This window comes from Arvicola amphibius, chromosome 2, assembly GCF_903992535.2.
Source record: "Arvicola amphibius chromosome 2, mArvAmp1.2, whole genome shotgun sequence".
Classification (NCBI taxonomy): domain Eukaryota; kingdom Metazoa; phylum Chordata; class Mammalia; order Rodentia; family Cricetidae; genus Arvicola; species Arvicola amphibius.
In genome coordinates, this window is record NC_052048.2 from 85,220,244 (window position 1) to 85,239,955 (window position 19,712).

A 19,712-nucleotide genomic window follows, 5' to 3' on the forward strand; every position below is an offset into this window, starting at 1 on the left:
AAGCCAGGAAAATATAGCCACAAACCAGAGGAACCAGCCTAAGGGAGGAAGCAACCAGGCTGCTTTACCCAGGCCTTGTCAGTACTCCCTTCACAAGTTCTGAGTAGTAAACCCACCTTCTCCCTGTAAATCAACAGTAGATTCTTGGAACATATGAAATGATAACCCGATTTATGTATATGCCCCAGCCATCAATCAAAATCAAAAATCTTCCTTCAAAGAAAAAGGAAAGAAGGAAGGAAAGGAGGGAGGGAGGGAGGGAGGGAGGGAGGGAGGGAGGGAGGGAGGGAGGGAGGGAGGGAGACAGAGAGAGAAAGTGGCCTGTAAATTGAAGACAGTAATCATATTGTTAAACCCAATTTTTCTGACTCCATGTTCTCCTTTTACTTATTTTTCTGGTTCAAGTGCTGCCTTATTCCATGCAATGTGCACAACATGCAATGCATGCTGTGTTCACCTTTGATTCCAGGCAGTATCATACAAAAAAATCCACTAGCTATCACTACTACTGAATGCTCAAAGAAACTAATCACTGAACATTTACAGGAAATGCACAAGAAATCATCCAGGCTGCTTGCTATATAAATCTCTATTTTTATATTTTGCATATTTTAGCAACCTTATCATTATAATCTGAAGTTATTATTTTCATATAATGAGCAAAAGTAAACTCTATTAATTACCTGTACTCTAAGATGTAAACATAGGACATTATTCTCCAACAATTGAGAGCCCAACAGTACAACTTTTCAAATAATAACAAATCAGTCAGAAGTTCATTAGATGTTTTTGAAGCCTTCAATGATGTGTTCCTATTCTCCTATTTTTAAAAAAAAAAAACTGATTTCGAATTAAGTCTAAGAAGAAAAGTATAAGCCATCTTTTTCTTCACTGCCTTCAAACTATCCCCAGTGTTACTGTACACTTTAATTTTCTGTTTTATGTACACAGGATTCTAGCTTTAGAATATAAATAATATCACTGTCATAAATGGAGCTCATTAACCAAACCAATATCAATAACTAAATAAATCAAATAATGTTTCTTGGACCTTTAACATATAATTGTCAGTTAAATTAATACAGTCAATAATTGAAACAATAATTTAGCGACATTTTCCATAATCAAAGGAAGAATAAAAATCAAAGAGAAAGAACACTATTTAAACAATAGGCAGACTTAAAAGTATGGGTCCATTTAAATAATAGGAGGCAGAGGATTTTATTAAACATAACCATTTTCAAAATGATAGCAACTTCTTTATCGAAAATTCTTAAAGGAGTTAGAAATATGAAATAGCATTTCCCATATAAAAATAGATCATAATGACAGTCCAAGTGGTAGAACACACGTGTAATATCAGTATTAGAGAGGCAGAAGAAGGAGGGTTATGGCAAGTTCTCAGAAAATTTAGTCTACACAAAACATTCCAAGCCAGATAGGTCTTCAAAGGAAGACCAGACCTGAAAACCCCCAAAGCTATATGTAGATAGATAGATAGATAGACAGATAGATAGATAGATAGATAGATAGATAGATAGATAGATAGATAGATAGATAGATAGATAGGATAAATAGATGATAGATGGGTGCCATGTAGCCCACAACACATGATATATTCCCAATAAATAATAACTACTAAATTTCTCTGTTCTTGGCCATGAGCAAAATTATGGAATAAGTATTTGCTTTGAGAAGAGTATTTTTTGTTTATGAAGAGAGAGGCAATAAACAATGCTGAAAAAATCTTATTAGTAGGATATTGAGTCCTTTAGGTATAAGCCAAGGAGGTTATAGATGGGTCGTGTAATAAATCTACTTTTAGCTCTTTGAGAATTCTTCACACTGATCTCTAAAGCAGCTACACCAGAGAATGTGGGTCTCTATTTCCTCATCCTCAGCAGCATTTCTTGCCAGTTGACTGGGTTAAGATGAAATCTCAAAGTAGTCTAAATTTGCATTTACCAAATTGTTAAGGATGATGAACACCTTAATGATAATTCTTACTCATTTTTATTTTACCTCTTGGGAATCCTCTGCTCAGATCTATAGTCCATATTTGAACTGTGATGGAGGACTCTCATTGGTCAATAAAGAAACTGCCTTGGCTTTTTGATAGGGTAGGATTTAGAGAGGTGGAGTAGACAGAACAGAATGCTGGAAAGAAGGGAAGTTAGGGAATTGCCATGCCTCTCCTCTCTGGGAAAGACGCGATGGAGCCAGCCGCCAGGTCAAACATGCTGAATCTTTTCCAGTAAGACATCACTTGTGGTGTTACACAGATTATTAGATATGGGTTAGTCAAGATGTGAGTAAGAGGCTGAAACTGATGGGCCAAGCAGTGTTTAAAAGAATACAGTTTCCGTGTAATTATTTCGGGTGTAAAGCTAGCCACGCAGAGCCAGGTGGCAGAATGCAGCCCACTGCTCCTTCTACAGAACTGTGTCATTTGCTTTCACTGTTCGTCTTTTTTGTTATATATTTTGGTTATTAATCCTCTATTGAATGTATGGATAAAATTTTCTCCCACTCTTTGGGTTCCTCTTGTCCTCGTTGATTGTTTCCTTTGCTACACAGAAGACTTTTATGTTTCTTAGTTACTGTTTGTCAATTGATGGCATTAATTTCTCAGCAAAAGAATTCTGTTCACAAAGTTATTTCCTATACCTATATCTCGTAGGAAACTGTCTATGCCTGCCTAGAAGTTTCAACATTTTAACTTTCATAGTTGAGGTCTTTGATTGATTTGCAGTTGATTTTGCATAGAATTATAAATAAGGGCTTCATTTTATAGTTCTATGTTTGGACACTCTGTTTTCTTAGCATCTTTTCTTGAAGATACCCTCTTCCAGTGTGTATTTTTCAGCATCCTTATAAAATATCTAGTGACTATAGTTTCATGCACTGTTTTTGTCTTCTAGTTTGCTCTCTTGCTTTCTAGGTAGGCTTTTGTGCCTTCATGGAAAACCTGACATAAATACACATTTTGTTGACTGGTCTTTAAGCAAGCTTACCACTGTACTGAATGTTTTGTGAGTTGGGTAAACTATTGATTACAGCCCTTTCTATATTTGTGCAAACTTATTTTAAGTGCTATGTTTAGTGTGTGTGTATGTGTGTGTGTGTGTGTGTGTGTTGTGTGTGAGCAAGTGTGCCACAGTACTTACATGGAGATCAGAAAAAAAACCTCTGTGGAGGAGAGTGAATATGTTCTGAATACAATTCATTCATGTATGTATGTATGAAATTACAAAAGAATAAATGAACTTAAAAATAAAATTCAGGAGTGGGCCCCCAAAGATTGTGTGTGTGTGTGTACGCGCGCACACATGAATGTGTGTGCATGTGTGTGTACTGCATACACAGAAACAATTGAGTCCATTTAGTGTTGCTCTTACACACGTGTGTAGGGATGTCCACTTGGGATTGGTTAGTCTATCAGTGGTTTGTTCCTTGAGAAAACTGATTCTCCCTTTTCCATCCACCATTGATTGCTTGTATTTCTGTATATTGATGGATGAGGCCCATTCACATTGGCAAGCTAGCTGGGGTCGTTACTGAGCAGATCCTGTTTCGGTGGGCATACTGCTGAGAATTTATGGATGAGATTTCCCTGTCATATCTGGAGTTTTCTATTTCAGTGCAAGCATCTTAGTCCTCTGGCTCTAACAATCTTTCTCCCCTCCACATTGTTCTTCTATCCTTAGGTATAAAAGTTGCATTGCAGATATATCAACTTAGGTTGAGCAGCCCACAGTCACTTATTCCCTGTATAGGGACAAGCTGTGTCTTTATGTAATAGTTCCCATCTAGTGCAAAAGGAAGTATTTTTGATGAGGGTGGGAGTTATACTTATCTGTGTTATGAGAATAGATATTTAGAAAATAAGAATTGTATTGGTTTAGAAAATGGCAGTAGACAGTTCTCCTCTTGAGTCCTTGACCTCTCTAACAGTTGGTTTCTGGATAGGTTTACATTCAGTACTAGGCATAAATCTCTCCTACTGAGTAAGTCTTGAGTCCAATTAGACAGCTGTTGGCTAGTTGCAAGTTAAAAGCACTATTCTACTATTGGGGACCTTTTGTCAGGCTGGTCATTATTGTAGTCTGTAGGGTTTACAGATGAATAGGCTATCGATTGCTTGGCAGCTTGCAGAGCATCTTCCAATACTATGATACCTAGTTCTTGGAGAAAGCTTCTGGGCCAGTTCAAGCTAGGATCCTCCAAGTCCTGTGTTCATAATAAGTGGCATCTTCTGCTATAGGGTTAGACTTCAGCAAAGCTCCAGAAATTTAAAAAATTCTCTTGGATTACATTGAGATTAACAACTCAATGTAATTTCTCATGAAAATTTCTCATGGCCAGCACTAGGCTTTATTAGACAGCCTACGAGAGGAGCATTATCACTCCACATGGCTTGGCACAACTCCATTTAAACTAAACACACACACACACACACACACACAGTCATATTTTTATTTCATTTTTGATGTGAGAGTTGAAATTTGGCAAGGGTGTAAAAACAAATTGCAGGAAAGACTTAAAAGAAAATGCCTTCATAGTCCTCATATTTATTATTTTATTTCCCACAGGCTGCTTTGAGGTGAACATTTGCAAAGTAGGATTATAGTAATGATGATACTTTGTAGTTCTCTAAAGTAAAACACACTTTTTCTTTTTTCTCTGAACAATCTCTGCCTACCTCAGCGCCAGCTCACTGCGGTGAGCACACATGATTTGTACTCATCTACTCAGAACTTTGCCCCACCACTGGGGTATTCAAAGGCTCCTTAGGAGCCCTACCCTGCTGCAACGAGTGGGGCAGTGACTGTTTGATTCTTTACTTAAATCTGGGATGATCAGAATCCAGACCCAAATATTTCTTACCTGCTCTAAAATGGCGACCTTGCAGGTAAGGAACCTGACATTATAGAATGTCGGCATTCTAAAATTCTAATTCTTCCTCTTCTTCTCTCCTTTCCTTGTCTTCTCACCATGCCATAAGCAAAGAGCCACCTTTCCCTTGGCCATGCTATCAAGCCCCTCAAGAACTATTGATGTTCAGATGAGTAAACAACCACCAAGGGTCCCAGACTGGAATATACTAGCTTGACCTTAACTCCACCTGATAGCATGGTAATGTGGCCTCAGCATAGCTGCCATCGTAGTTTGGGTGATTCTCCTGAATGTTGTTGTTTGTTAGCTGTGGTTTTGGAATTTGAAAGGTACAGTTTTAATTGGTTGCTTTAGTAATATTAGTCTTTTTATCGAAGAAAAATAGTATTCTACTTTAAAGTAAAAATATCCATAATATAAAAATGCATATAAATAATCTTGGGGTAAAGTCAGGCTGCCAAATTTGAAAAACTGCCTCTTGTATTACAAGAATGAAAAGCAACTCTGTAGAAATCATTGGTAGGGGTCAATGTTTCCTTGTTTCCAAAAGCTAACTAATGCTCTGCTTCCTGCAAGGAGACAAGAGAAAAAGATTCTAACAACTTGCATTTTCCACCACATTGCACTGAATTAAAGAACGGAAAACAGAAAGCAAACTATATCCTGAAAACAGCGGCTTCACAGAGTTGGCTGGCTTCCAAGCAAGTCCTCGTCAAGAAACCAGTCTCCCCTTCATGAAACTTATGGGTACTCCAAAGTCCTTTTGTTGAGCAGGACTTCCCAGAGAGACAGATGCCATGGGGAAGAGATGCACCGACAGCCCCTTTGTCTTTTCTAAATCTAATCCTAACACTATAGGGCAGTCCTTTTTCATCAGCTTTTCATCAGCCATGGGCACTTCCCGTGGGCTGCTGGGTCAAGTGCACGCTTTAGAATCCGTGTGCTTGGGCTCCCACGTGACTCTGAGATATTCTATATAATTTTATTATTATTATTATTATTATTAAAAAATAATAGACTGAGAAGGAGAAACTCACTGTGATTCATGAACCATAGCCAGGTGGCTGATTGCCCTTTCATTTGAATCTGTGTTCATGTAGCCACACTTCTTTGGAACATAAATCCACCGAGGGCAACAGCATGCTGAGACAGACCGCCTCATCTCAAGCAGAGCCCAATGCAAGCCATGAATTATCTGACAGCTGGTCACCCTCCACTTCCAATCTCATAAAGTTTAAATATTCAAGTTAATATCCTCCTCGTGGAGTTATTCTCCCAGCAGAATGAAGAACAAAATCAGAACATCAATGTGAACAGCGAGCTCTGTAAAGGCTTCCTTCACAGTCTAGAAACTGCACTCGTCAGTCCGAACAGCGCTCACAATAAAGACAAAGTTCAAAGTCGATTCTGCAAGGAAAGTAGGTGAGGTCATCTACAACAAACGTTGTCTTAAGCATTAATTTTGTATTTGAAGTCAAATCCTGTGACAATTTCATACAATATTACCTTGAGATTTAACATAAAAATGTTTTTGAATTAGTAGTAGTTGATGTATTTTTGAGTTTCATAAGTATTCACATAAATGCATAATTCTTAAACTTGATTTCATCTAATAAAATGAAAAATACAAATGCAAAAAATCCTTCACAAAGGCCTAGAATACATTTGTTGAGGGTTTTCCTACCACTTTAACAATAAAAATTGTTAGCTAAAGTAGTCTTTGAAGCTGTAAAATATAATGTTCAAATATTAAATATTCAAATCTTAAGGTTCTATCCAAATGATATTTCTAAGCAATTTTAAGGTAACTGATTTTGAAAAACCTGAAATTTTGAGGACTGCTAAAATAAGTCAATTAAATGGCATTTGAAAAACATTTTAAGAATTTTATTTTCTGTTGGGACTGAGAGGAACTAACTCTGTACCCTAAAAACACACACTTGAGACATGAGTTTGGCTCTTAAAACACTTACCATCTTGAAAGACAGTATTTGCTTTTATTTCTAAGGTCAATGAACAGATCGAGGAAACAAGCTGTGTTGTTAAGAAGCAGGCTCTCTTGGAGGAGTGCCAGCTGAGGCCAGTCCCTGGTACACCGGAGTAGACAAAGCAGAGGCCACAGCAGGACCTATGCAGACAGCCAGGGCTGTGGCTACCAAGCTTCCCAGACAGTTAACACATGAGGAAAGCCTGAAACTTTTGTCACAATCTGTCCTTTGCTTAACTGCAGCTGCTGTCAACTGGAAAAAGGGAAGGCTGATGTGGATGCCAGCGGTGGTAGTAAAATGTATTGCACTGTTCTGTGACTCCGATCAGAATAAGGGTCCTATTTTAAGGGGATAGATGCCCTAATGCAACTTTGGACACATGGTGTGCGGGTAGGTGGGGATAACTGAAGACTGAACCTTTGTGGCAGCTGGCTAGAACATCTGTGTATGATGTGACTATCAGAAAGGTAATGTAGGTGGGGGAAGGGCAAGGAAGCCACTAGCTCTCAAGTTCAAGGTCATTGCTGAGTTCCACCAATTACTACTTTTAGCCTTCCTCTTTGCAAAAACTGTAATGGATTGATTCCAGTGCGCATTTGCCAACACAGTTCTGACACAGCAGCAAGCTCCAGTCCGTTATAATCCATAAGCCACAGGTATCTTCACCTAGGCCTTAGATTTTTCAGATGGGTCAGGCAAATGAAAAGACAACTCAGTCGGGCAGCAGTGGACATCAAACAGCTACGTCTGCAGTGTGGTCTGAAGAAGGAATCAGCAAAGGCATTCAGGACAGGGAGTGTGTGAGCAGAGGAGAGTTCGTGCTGAAGCGGAGGAGAAGAAGTACACAGATGGTCTCCTTGACAGTGTTAGATTAGCAGAACTCGGGAAAAGATGGGCACTGTAGAAAGACTAGGAAAACTGCCACAGTCCGTGACTCCACATCTCAACTGGGGCCATTTAAGCAATGTCTGGAGATATTTTATTTGTCTTTTGGGAGGTTGCTCTGTTTTGTGGGTAAAGGTCAAAGATGTTATTAAACATGCTGCATTCAGGAGGACCAAAATCAACCAGGGCTAGCTCAGGCAACATAGACCAAAGAAAAGTTCCACAATGCCTAAGACAAGTCCTCTAAGAGGAATTACCTATGAGAAAAGATGAAGGTTTGGCAAGGTTGTCAAAATAGAAAGAAGGCCACTGCAGCTGAGAAACTCCAGAAGAGTGGACTCCCTGACCTCTGGAGAGGCAACACAGATGGGATGGAGCCCTGGCAGCAGGAAACACAGAAATGCACGCTAGTTTGTTTCCTCGAGGACAATGGTGTAGTAAGCAGTGCTGGGCGATAAAGAAGCTAAAGAAAAACGAGAAAAGAACTGACGGAGGGTTGTCACCTGCCCTGATACAGACCATGACTAATGGAAAGATTTGTTTAAAGGAAAAGTGATGGTTATGTTTCTCAGGTCCAGGAAAATGAGGGGTGATGGCCAGAGTTCAATGTGGTGAAGGAAAGCTTGCAGAAACAGAACATGTGCTGTGAACATGCAAAGTTCACACTTGCTACCCAAGCGGAGCTGCTCAAGACCTATATGACCAGTTACGGGGAGAAAGGGTAAAGTTTCCTCACAGTGTGAAAGGTAGGGTCCCTGCCATGGGTTTCCTGCAAACATTCTGGCAGCAGCAATCCTCACAAACTAGCAAGCTATACTGCCTCTCTAAGAAACTATTTACATAGACCAGGCTGCTCACACTCAGAGCCCCACCTGCCTCTGCCTCCTCGATGCTGAATGCTTCCACACCTGGCTTTAGCCAGTTGCTATTGTGAGAATATTTCAAATTGTCTAGAACTGCTTGAAAAATGTTTACTTAGATAAATACTAGGACTGCCAATGAAACTCTGGAATCTGTAATATGGCCCTCAATAAAATGACTTCTTATACTATATAGTCCCAGATGAAGCTGCTGCCCTCTGACACCTGCTTTATGAAGGAGGTAATTGTACACAGACATGCTGCAGCCCAAGCTTACTTCCACAGCCTGGTCTATGTCATGGGAGTCTGAGGACAAGCCCATGCTGCCTGACTCTTAGCACTAAAATAAAGCTCACGGATAGGTCTCTCTTAGCCCAATAGTTTCTTCTATTTCTCACTGATGCATAAACTAATCTTTGAACAGTACTGAGAACAACTAGCTAAAGCCAGGTGTGGATGTGCACACCTTCAATTCAAGTACTGGGGAGGCAGAGGCAGGTGGAACTTTGAAGCCAGCCTGCTCAAGAGAGTTCCAGGTTAGCTAGAGTTACATGGTAAGACCTGTCTCAACAGCAACAATAGGAAGGAAGGAAGGAAGGAGGGAGGGAGGGAGGGAGGGAGGGAGGGAGGGAGGGAGGGAGGGAGGGAGGAGAGAGGGAAGGAGGGAGGGAAGGAGGGAGGGAGGGAGGGAGGAAAGGAAGAAAGGGAGGAATAAAGCGAAAGATAGAGGCAGACAGAGACAGAGACACACACAACAGAGAGAAGAAGAGACAGAGACACACAGAGAGAGACAGACAGACAAAGAGAAAATAAGAACAACTGAACTGCCTACATACAGAAAGTAAAACAGTGTAGTTTGAGAATACAAGCAGTGAAACGTCTTTTAAAAGAGACTAAAAACTGGGCACTTGTTTCAGAATTGATATAAGAAGCTAAGAACAACAGAAGCTATAATAGAAGAGGTTAAAGTAGTCTGACACGGGAGTGAGAGGGTCCCTGGATTAACATAAAAATAGCAAAGTGTCAGCAATCCAAACACACCATTGCACTGACAGATTGAAACTGTCCATGCATGATGCATCTGTCAATCACAGCTCCAGACCTGACATGGCAAGTATGGTGGTTCATGAGTTAATCATAAACAATTCCTCCAATGTTAAAATTATGACAAATAGGTATATATTAAATATTTTCCTTTTTCTAGATTCTAGGAAGCTTTTTGTTGGATTTTGTTATGCAATAGTAACAAAATATTTATAGGCCTAAGTCAGAATTTTCCTTTCATAGTAAAGTTAATATGCTGTATTTAAATTTCAAATAATATAGAATGATAGGAAAATAGCTTTAAAATTGTTTAAAGAAAATGTTAAACCTTAAGACTGCAGTGATGATCTGTTAAGAATTTGATTTTTTTTATTAAGCCTCAATTCTGCTTTACCACGTGTGCATCTATTCAGATAGTCAGAAATTTGTAACAGATCCAGAATCAATCAACCCTCAGTCTCACACGCTGTGAAGCTGTGCCAGCCGATGGGGCAACTATGGGAGACGTATGACAGCTTCGATCTTGGAGAAAGGATGAAACAGATTTGACCAATTAAAAACAAAATCACAGGACAAGAGAGATGGCTCAGCTGTTAAACACACTGGCTGCTCTTGCAGAGGACCTGCGCTGGTTCCCAGCATCCACATGGCAGTTTATAATGATCCATAACTCCAGTTCCATGGGATCTGATGCCCTCTCTTGTCTTCTACATGCACCAGGCACACATGTGGCACACATACATACATTCAGGCGAAACACGCATACCCATGAAAAGTATCTGAAAAAAAAATGAAATCATTTTTAAACATAAAAGCAAAGCACCAAGAGTAGAAAGCAAGCAGCCCTGGTCTTCTAATATCTCCATTTTAAGAACAGAACATTTCTAACGATGTCCTGCAGCACTGCAGACTATTCACGGTGTGTGCACCCAGATTCACATTAAAATGAAATGGCCACTGTAAGTGATGAAAGGTGGAGCGGAGTGGATGTGAGAGTCATAAGGGCTCTGGAATCCCGAATGGACTGACAGACAAATGGTGTTTCTTGGCATTGGGTCTGTCTTAAATGCAGTTTGGAAAGTTCTTTCATGCAATCACTGTCTCTTCTCATATGATGCTCTTGGGACTCTGCCAGCAAGAAGACAATGGGTCAGCTGAAGACAACAACCATGAACCTGAACCATGTACCCCCTCCTTTACAACTTATGGATTCTCTGGTATTCTGGTGTTAACAACAAAAACTGGACTGATGCAACAGAATCAGAGAGAAGGTTCTTTTCCTTGTCTTTACTATGACCCTTAATATTCCTTTAATGACAGAGAAGTACAGAAATATGTACAGCTTTTAATGGGGTTTTACTATGTACTTTTTAATAGTGTGGTTGTACGCTTTAGTAGGAATAATTACTGAGGGAACAGAGTAGCAGCTTGGCACATGCTTCTGGGAAGAGCATGGTGAGCCAGGACAGCCCAGGCTCTGCAGATCTCTTTCTTGGACTGACCTTTCCACCACTTAACATGAAGCGAGTTGTCATCTACAAGAACTATAACTAATGCAGGCAGTTTCTAAATGAAAATGACTCATTTCCCAAAGCTAATCAAAACCAAAGGCTTCTAACGGGCTTAAACAGAAACCTGCGGGTGAGTCCAAATCTCCCAGTAGCACATGAGTGAGAACACATATTCTACACCACTAGCTTACTAGGAAGAACCAGAGAAAGCTGGCCCGCCCCTGCGCTTCTCAGACATTGTGTGCAGTGACCCAGGAGTGTAGCTGAGACCCTGGAAGTCTCCTGAAAGCCCACAATCTCACATGAATGATTCTGACAGAATAATTCTCTGGACTTCCTGACTGAACTTGTAGCATCAACCACAAACCTCACCTAATGGTGCAATGTAGTTGAGCATTTGGGTAATACTTTGAAAGCCAAAATGTTCATGAGTACACCAACTGCCACCACTGTGACTATGGAGCAGCATACTCGGCAGCTATGCCTTGAACCCATTATTATTATAGCATTATTAGAAAGGCATTCCTCACCACACACAACATTAGTCAATGCTAGAATCGCCTAAATCATCGCAGCATTTCTTCCTTTTATTGTATATTAAAGATGTATCAAGCATATTTTAAATTAATTGACATATAAAGCAATGACTGAGGATACAATGAAGCCATAAAGTACTTTCTGGTAATTCACCTGTAAAACTTCAAAAGTGCTGGCTATTGGAACAGTCTGCAAATTTAGCCAAGCCATTGTAGCTTTACCAGATTCCTGCTCTTAGCCCAAAACGTTCCAACAGAAAATGGTGTTATCCTGCCATCTAGTGGTTGTTTTCTAATACTGCGAAGACACGTGTTGAAGATACAATGGCAAAAGAATAAATTCCTTTTGTTTTTTTAACATAATCTCTTTATTGGTTCTTTGGAAATTTCACATCACATACCCTAATTTCGCTCACCTTTAAGTCTTCCTATATCCTCCCCTCACCCTTGTAGCACCCTGTCAAAAGAAAAAAATCAAAACAAAACAAAGCAAGCAAATAAATAAAAGCAAAAAAATAAAAAAAAAAAAACACCCCTTCATTACTTTTTTTCTTTTCCCACCTCTCCAACACCTCTTCATTCGTCCTGGTGACATTGGGAGCAGTGTATCACATGGTATACCCTTTTGTCTAAACATATTTATTAGCAAATGTTCATTGCAGTGAGTCCCTTTCTGGGTCAAGGCCTCTGGTTTCTGATACACCAAGGAAACACCTCTGGGATATCCAGCAGCAGATCCTATGGAGATCCTGTGGGTATCATTCCACAGCACCAAAACCTTCAGGAGCTTCAGCAGGTTGGGCCAATCCAAGGCACAAAGAGGTAGGAAGAACCCAAACTGGTCAGACAGGGCCTCTGGGGTCAGCCATTCCCAAGAGAGGGAGTGCAGCCAGCTCATGAGTCAGTTCTCCCTTTCTGGTGGTGAGGGGTGGGGCTTTCTCTCCCAAGTGCAGGGCTAGCTCTCTTCTGAGGGTCTAGACCAGCTCTCTTGCTGCAGCATGCAGTGAGGCAGGGCCAGCTTTCCCAGTGCCAGCCAAGGGCAGAGCTGACTCAGCAGAGCCTCTGATTTCATCACAAATGGTTCCTATGGCCCTCTGAGTTGACACAGACACAGACAGCAACACAGACTCCAGTTGCAGCTGGATTACAAACCCAGACACCACCCTCAGCAACATCTTGGGTCAGGACGACACCCTGGTTCCAGGTGGAAGTACTGGCCACTCATATCAGGATGACTTTGGCCCCAGTCCCAGGCTTCTCTGTGACCTTTGGTGGCAACAAGAGCCTTGGACTTCAATACATACCCCAGCCCTTATAATGTAAAGTCTAGAGACAGTGATTTGCTGACCTTATAGGAAAATTTACTTTAAGCATGAGCAGAAAAAAAATATTCAGATATAAAGTATCTCAAAGGCCAACTCTTAAGTGGACTGGATTGAAAATTGTTTATATAACAATATAGAAACAATATTTCCCCATAAAGAATACAAAATAATACAGTTTTCTGAAAGGAAAATATTTTGTAACAATTAGCTTCAATCTCAAACACTGCATTTGTTTAAAAGCTTCTTAAGGGTGTTCTCTTGTTTAAAGTTCAACTGCAAAAAGATGCTGTGTTTTTAATACACAAGAAAAAAAAGACGAGAATTGTTACCTTCTGAGGTGCACGTGCTTAGCTTTCTGCATGTACATCGTCAAATGCAAACATGCATGTTCACTTTTGGTCTGGTGGTACCAGGATTACTGGCGCCATCTACTGTTCTGTGGTTTCTGATTTTCCAAGAATTATATAAATGCTCCTCACTGTGCACTGACAACTTCCAACACCAGTCACAAAGATTTCCCTACAATCCTGTGTTACCTTAGGATCTAAGCTTACCAAAAATGCCATATCCACTCTCTGACACAAGCCCTCAGCCTACAAGCAAGCTCAACACTTGCATTTAGAATATGTTCAAGCTCCGAGTGGGGATTTTGCAATGTCTCCCATAGCTCCTGCACCTGGTTCACCCTGAGGAAGAACACCTGGAGGGAAGTCACTGAAGGCTATAAGGTGACAATAGCGCAAGTCAAGTGTACCAAGTGGCCTGGTCATAGAGAGGAGATGCATGTAAAACATGATATCTAAGGTGTCCCTGTGGTTAGAATTTCATTCTTATTATCTTGCTTTAAAACAGAAATGAAGCAATTTCCCCCAAAACAAGGGAGGGTGGCTGCCTAGCACACTGTCATCTGTCATACCCCATGAGACTCTCTAGTGAAAATTTAACCTCTCTGATTGGCCACATCGATTATGGAACTCAATTTTCCACTCATGCTGTGTTCATTCTGCAAGAGGAGTGAGCAACCTAGCACACACAGCATTACTTATTATCTTCAGATGGACATACAGACTCACCAGACTGTTCATTTTGGAGGACGAGGACCCAGCTCTGTGCTTTCTTAAGCTGCTGGCTTCAGCATGCCCATCCTTCGGCTTTGAAACCATTCTGCCATTCCCTGCCGTTCCTTCAGATGAGGACCGCAGCCGCCGCTCTATATATCTTCCTTCATGATATGGACTGAGGCTGCTGGCAAGAACTTTCCCAAGACAAATAAAGAAAAATGAATATCAACACTTACATGGAGTTTTTAATCAATGTACCATTTTAAGAGTATGAAAAACCCGAGGGAGAACATGAGCAAAGAAGTCAAGACCGAGAGGGGTGCACCCACCCACTGAGATGGTAGGACTGATCTAATGGGAGATCACCAAGGCCAGTTGGACTGGGACTAATGGACCATGTGCTCAAACCGGACTCTGCATGTGGCTGATGGTGGAGGCTGACTGAGAAGTCAAGGACAATGGCACTGGGTTTTCATTCTACTGCATGGACGGGCTTTGTGGGAGCCTTGTATGTTTGGATGCTCACCTTCCTGGACTTGGAGGGAGCGGGGAGGACCTTGGACTTCCCATAGGGTAGGGAACCCTGACTGCTCTTTGGCCTGGATAGGGAGGGGGAGGAGAAGTCAGGGGAGGGGAGGGAAGTAGGAGGAGGGAAGGAAGTGGAAATTTTTAATAAAAAATATTTAAAAAAGGAAAAGAAGAGTATGAAAAACCTTAGTATGATTCAAAAGCCCTCGACCTCAGAAAAATGTCTAAGTTTGTAGTAACAGTTTGTTTAATCCCTGTTGAAGACTCCCAGTAATTGCATAAGCAAATCTGTCTATCACACTTGTCATTTTATCATTAGGGCTTCTGAGGCAGGAGGATTGCTGCTGGTTCAAGGCCAGCATCCGTTGAGGCAGGTTTTGAATTTGGCAGGCTTTCTAACTCCAAGGACTACAGTTTCATACCCTGCAATCCTTTTGTTTTGACAGATAGAATTTATTTATAGCAAAATATGGATCCTTGCTAATAGAACATAGGAAACAGAACTGAAATTGCACACATTTCCTTTATGAAAAATTTGACTGAAATGCCTCTGTTTCACTAACTAGCAAGTTATGCTATTACAGTCACATTTCAAGCAGAGTAAACTTCCACCTTCTTCTCAGGTCATAATAACATAAATAATACAGCTAGGAATAACGAGGATCACAGACTTATGCCTCCATCACAAGTGAGATAAGTTTAAAGTTAATCAAAGCAAACATTAAAAGAAATTAAATGCAAGGGGAATATGCCTCCACTCAAGACATGAAGCAAAAACAATTGATCAAAGAACAATCACATTATTTTTTGCACAATGAAATTCTGCATACCTTTGGCAGCACTTGCTTCATATCCATAAGACGTTTTGTTAAAAACATGATGATCCCCAGAGGAAGGGATTACCCTTGAATCTGAAACAGGGTGAACCCCTTTAATGCGTTCACCCAGTGCCTTGTGTGGGTCATAAGAGCCCAGTGTCCTGGGAGAGCTGGTCCTCAGTTCAGTGGGTTTCTCTTCTCTTTGATGACCATGTGGTAGGTGAGTATCTGTGTCGCTCACATTCCTAAGAGGGGATCCAGCGCATTGCGGCCACACTTCCCTCTGGTTAGCGGCAGAGGTCTCTGGTAAAGAACGCAGTTCGGGGCCACAGCGGCCATCTAGCCTGTGCCTCCCAGGAGACATCATCACACAGGGCACAGTCCCCACAAACTCCATCGTGGTCTTTGTGATAGCGGTGAGATTGGGGATGGGCTGAGAGGTAGCATCATTGTGACCAAAGTTGTCGCAGTGCGATGCCATACTTCCACTTTTAGGAAAGGCATCTGCCTCAGACAAAGAGTCTTCAGTCAAGGCCAAGAATTCTGAAGGGGTCTGAGCTGTGGTCAAGTCGGTGGAAAGCAGAGGCGACTGTAAGGAACTTCCTGCGTGCTCTGTTACATCCACAGAGCAAGACGGGGAAGGTCTCCCTATTTCCAGTTCCCGCTCCTGGTACTGTGCGATCGCCAGAGAAAACTCAGGCTGCTGTACCAATGGCCTGGATTGGCTCTGTGGAACCGACTTAGAAAATTTAGAGTGGGACGAAAAGGATTTGGGGAGTAGCTTCTTTGTTGACTGCTTAAGAGAACGGCGAGTTTGTTCTTCTGTGAATCCAGAATCATCCCCTTCACTTCTGCCAGAACTTAGACAGTTTATAAAGACATTCTTATTAGTTGAAGGTTCCTTTTCTCTTTCAAAATCTTCCGTCAAAGATCTTGTTATCTTCTTACTTCGTGAACTACTAAAACCCACAGAATGTCTTCCCCTGGTTTTGACTTGCTCCTCCAAACTAAGTTTCTGCATATTGCTGTGACTGGGTTGAGCACCATTGGAAATACTAAGGTTCTGGTCGGTGGGTTCCGGCTTAGGTTCACTCCCCTTCTTGTGGTGGAAGCTGATCGATGGAGCCCGGAAGATGCTCCTGCGTTTCCCCACGCTCCCTGAGCTAGAGTTGGTGCTGGAAGGCGAGGAGCTGTGGACACCAGCTGTGTTACCGGAAGAGGGTGAAGACGGGAGAGAGTCATGCCTTCTGCTAATACTTTTCCTGAATATTGGCAACCGGGAGACCAGGGTACATCGTCTTGATCCTGAGTCCCCCATTGGGACGCCAAGGCGTACACTGTGATAGCCTGGGAAAAGAGAAAACACAGAACGTAAGTCAGTAGAAATCAGTCTTGACTGGGACCCAGTTAAGCAAGGTCCTACTTTGAGTTCCCAGTAATGATGGACTATAACATGGATTTTCACACTAAAAATAAACCCATTTTCCACTAAGTTGTTGTTTTTTCCAAATATTTTATCACAGCATCAGAAATGAAGCTAAGTAAGATGCTTACAGTGGTGAGGATTTATGTCTTTTGCATGTGTCCTTCATTTTTTGTTAAACCCTCCCCCATTCTGTCCTCTACTACCTCTTCACCAATGTTTAAACCTTTGTTCTTGATTTTCTCCTTTCCACCTTCACGTGTGTTCTAATACCCATTTCCTCCTTAAGACATCTTCCCCTCCCAGTATCATGGGCCCTTTCAAGCTTCTTGCCTTCTATGGATACTCCATATTAAACACATGAATTCAAAACTTCAACACTAGAGAATATGCAGAATTTGTCTTTCTGGGCTTAGGTTATTACACTCAGTATTACTTAATTCCAATCATTTTCCTGCAAGCCTCATTATTCCATTTTTCTTTACAGTTGCTTGATACTCCATGGGCTATTGCCACTGCTGTTGGCTGCCCACCCTAACTAGATCCTATTGCTGAAGACACCGCACACTTTGGTTGCAGGATATAAAGAAATCAAATGGGAACTGACCTGGAAACTTCCTCCCTGTTTGCTGGCAAAAGGTATTGTGCATGGCACTGAGGGAGAAAAGTAATAAATGCTCTTACCCAGCTGTAAACACCCTGGGATGCTACAATAGTGGCCAGCCAGGCAAGATATGCTCACTGATTCAATAGCAACATGTGTGTTACAGAAGTAAATAACCACTATCTAATTGCATTTGAGCCCTGTTACACAGGGGTAATTCAGGACTGGTTCAGTAAATCTGGTCAGAAGCACATGGCTAAGGAAATCATGGGCCCTAGAGTGGAACTAAACAGTTTTGCTAAATGAGTATCTTATAATTGCTGCCAAAATATTATCATTATGACATATATATGTATCAAGATATTTTTGGACTTTTCTTTAGCATTTTTTGTTTAAATCCACACTCAACTGAAAGACTAACTCAGCTCTAGGTCACTTAAACAAGTATCCAAACAATTTATACGGGGAATTTTTTCAGAAAATCTTTTATAGTAAGTAACCTTCTCTTAACTATTTAATGTAAAAAATGAGACATCCACCGGGCCAGTGTGGTGCACATAGGCTACTCTCATTGGTTCGTTAAGGGGAACTCTGTCCTTGGGTAGAAATAAAATCTAGCAGAAATAAAAGATTCTTTAAACTTCACTTTATTGTACATGAAGTCTCGTTACCTGCTCAAAAGAATAAATGGCAGAAAGATAAACTACCTATTTCCTATACTCTTGAGAAAAGCTCTGTGGGTCCTAGCAGCTGTCTGAAGCCCCGGATCTACCCTTCTAGCTCACACCACTCCTTTCTATTCCCATCTTCATCATTTGTATGGCCAAGACTGCGTCTGCTTGCTTAGTTCCTCCATTAATTCAGAAAAACTTAACATAGACTGGATTCCCAAATGGGTAGTTTCACTTTGAACACATCAATATTTCAAACATAAATAAAAACAACAAATTGCACACCGTTCAGAAGCTTATCAGGAGTCTTTCAAGTTATGAAAACCGTGTATCTCAAAGCCATGTTTATCTGTGATGTATGTACGATAATGCTTTAATGTTGCACAAATTGAGTACACGTCTCATCACTGTTGGAAAGCATTGCTGGCTGGTCAAGGCTGCAGTCTCCTGGCTTTTCCGAAAAGCTGGGCAACACGGGAACTCCCTCCCTTTCCAGCAAAATTTCCCGCTCTCTACCTACCCTTATCTGGAGAATGTCCTTGGGCCTGGAGGAGAGACCTTATCTGAAAACTATCTCTCAGCCAGGGGCCTCACTTATCTTTATCTTGATCCTTGGCACAGATTACTGCTGTTAGAAGTCTCCCTTTCTCTACACTTGATAATAAAGACTTGTGCTAGGAACTTTACGATATGACTGTGCCTTTTAATACAAATTAGGGTTTGCTCCCAGGTTCTCCAATCTTATATATTTCTTATCCTCTGGAATAAAGCTGATTCACTGAAGTCTGTTCCCCAGAAGGCTATCTCTGTCATACACACTACTGTCCTAAGGCTGTTCCCTGCTTCTGCTCCCTCCACCCCTGTGGACCAATACAGCCAATGCTTCTGAGGTGGAAGAAGAGCCATACATCACCTCTCTCTCATTATACACAAAGGTGTGCTCTAAGACTGGCATAGTATTCTCATGCCCCTTTACTATGTTATAATCGCAACGGTAATCTTTTAATCCTTTAGCGAAACTTCCATATTTTGTTCTTATGCACTTCAAAGTAAGAGAAACATCTTTTCTCCACTGCTTTGTTTTATCAAGCATGGGGGGTACGATAAGAGCTGGTATATACATCCTATAGAAAACACGGAAGTCAGAAAACAACTTTGGGGAGTTGATCTCCTCCTTCTAATGTGGGTTCTAGGAACTGAGTCAGACTGTCAGACTTTTAGGAAAGTGCTTTTACCCAGAGCCATCTCACAGGCTCTCTTTTCTGAATTTTTATCTAATCTTTCTTAACCAAAATGTTACTGGAAATGTATAGATTGAAGCCTGTTGTCCAGGGGCTTCAACTACCATAAGAATTATTAACTTTAGATAAAACAAACATATTACATCCATTAGAAATACTTCTTTCTGAAGGTTCAATTGACAATAATAATAAAAAAAAAAATCCCTGTGACCTCCAAGGCGACTTCTGTGAATCATCATAAGCATGGACTAGAACAATAAGAATGATCATTTCATAGAGGCTGGGAAGATGACTCAGTTAACCCAGCTTACTGAACCTAGG

General features: G+C 41.1%; 1 protein-coding gene across 2 annotated transcripts in view; it reads right to left on the reverse strand.

Moving 5' to 3' along the window:
* Positions 1-19,712, reverse strand: part of Ccser1 (coiled-coil serine rich protein 1) — a 626,740-nt gene that overhangs the window by 481,955 nt on the left and 125,073 nt on the right. For both annotated transcript variants that reach the window (XM_038318799.1, XM_038318800.1), the window contains exons 2-3: positions 15,465-16,799; positions 14,119-14,300 (exon numbers count right to left, since the gene is read on the reverse strand). In XM_038318799.1, coding sequence (XP_038174727.1) covers positions 14,119-14,300; positions 15,465-16,770 — 1,488 coding nt within the window. In that variant the 5' untranslated portion in view covers positions 16,771-16,799. The remainder of the gene's footprint in view (positions 1-14,118; positions 14,301-15,464; positions 16,800-19,712) is intronic.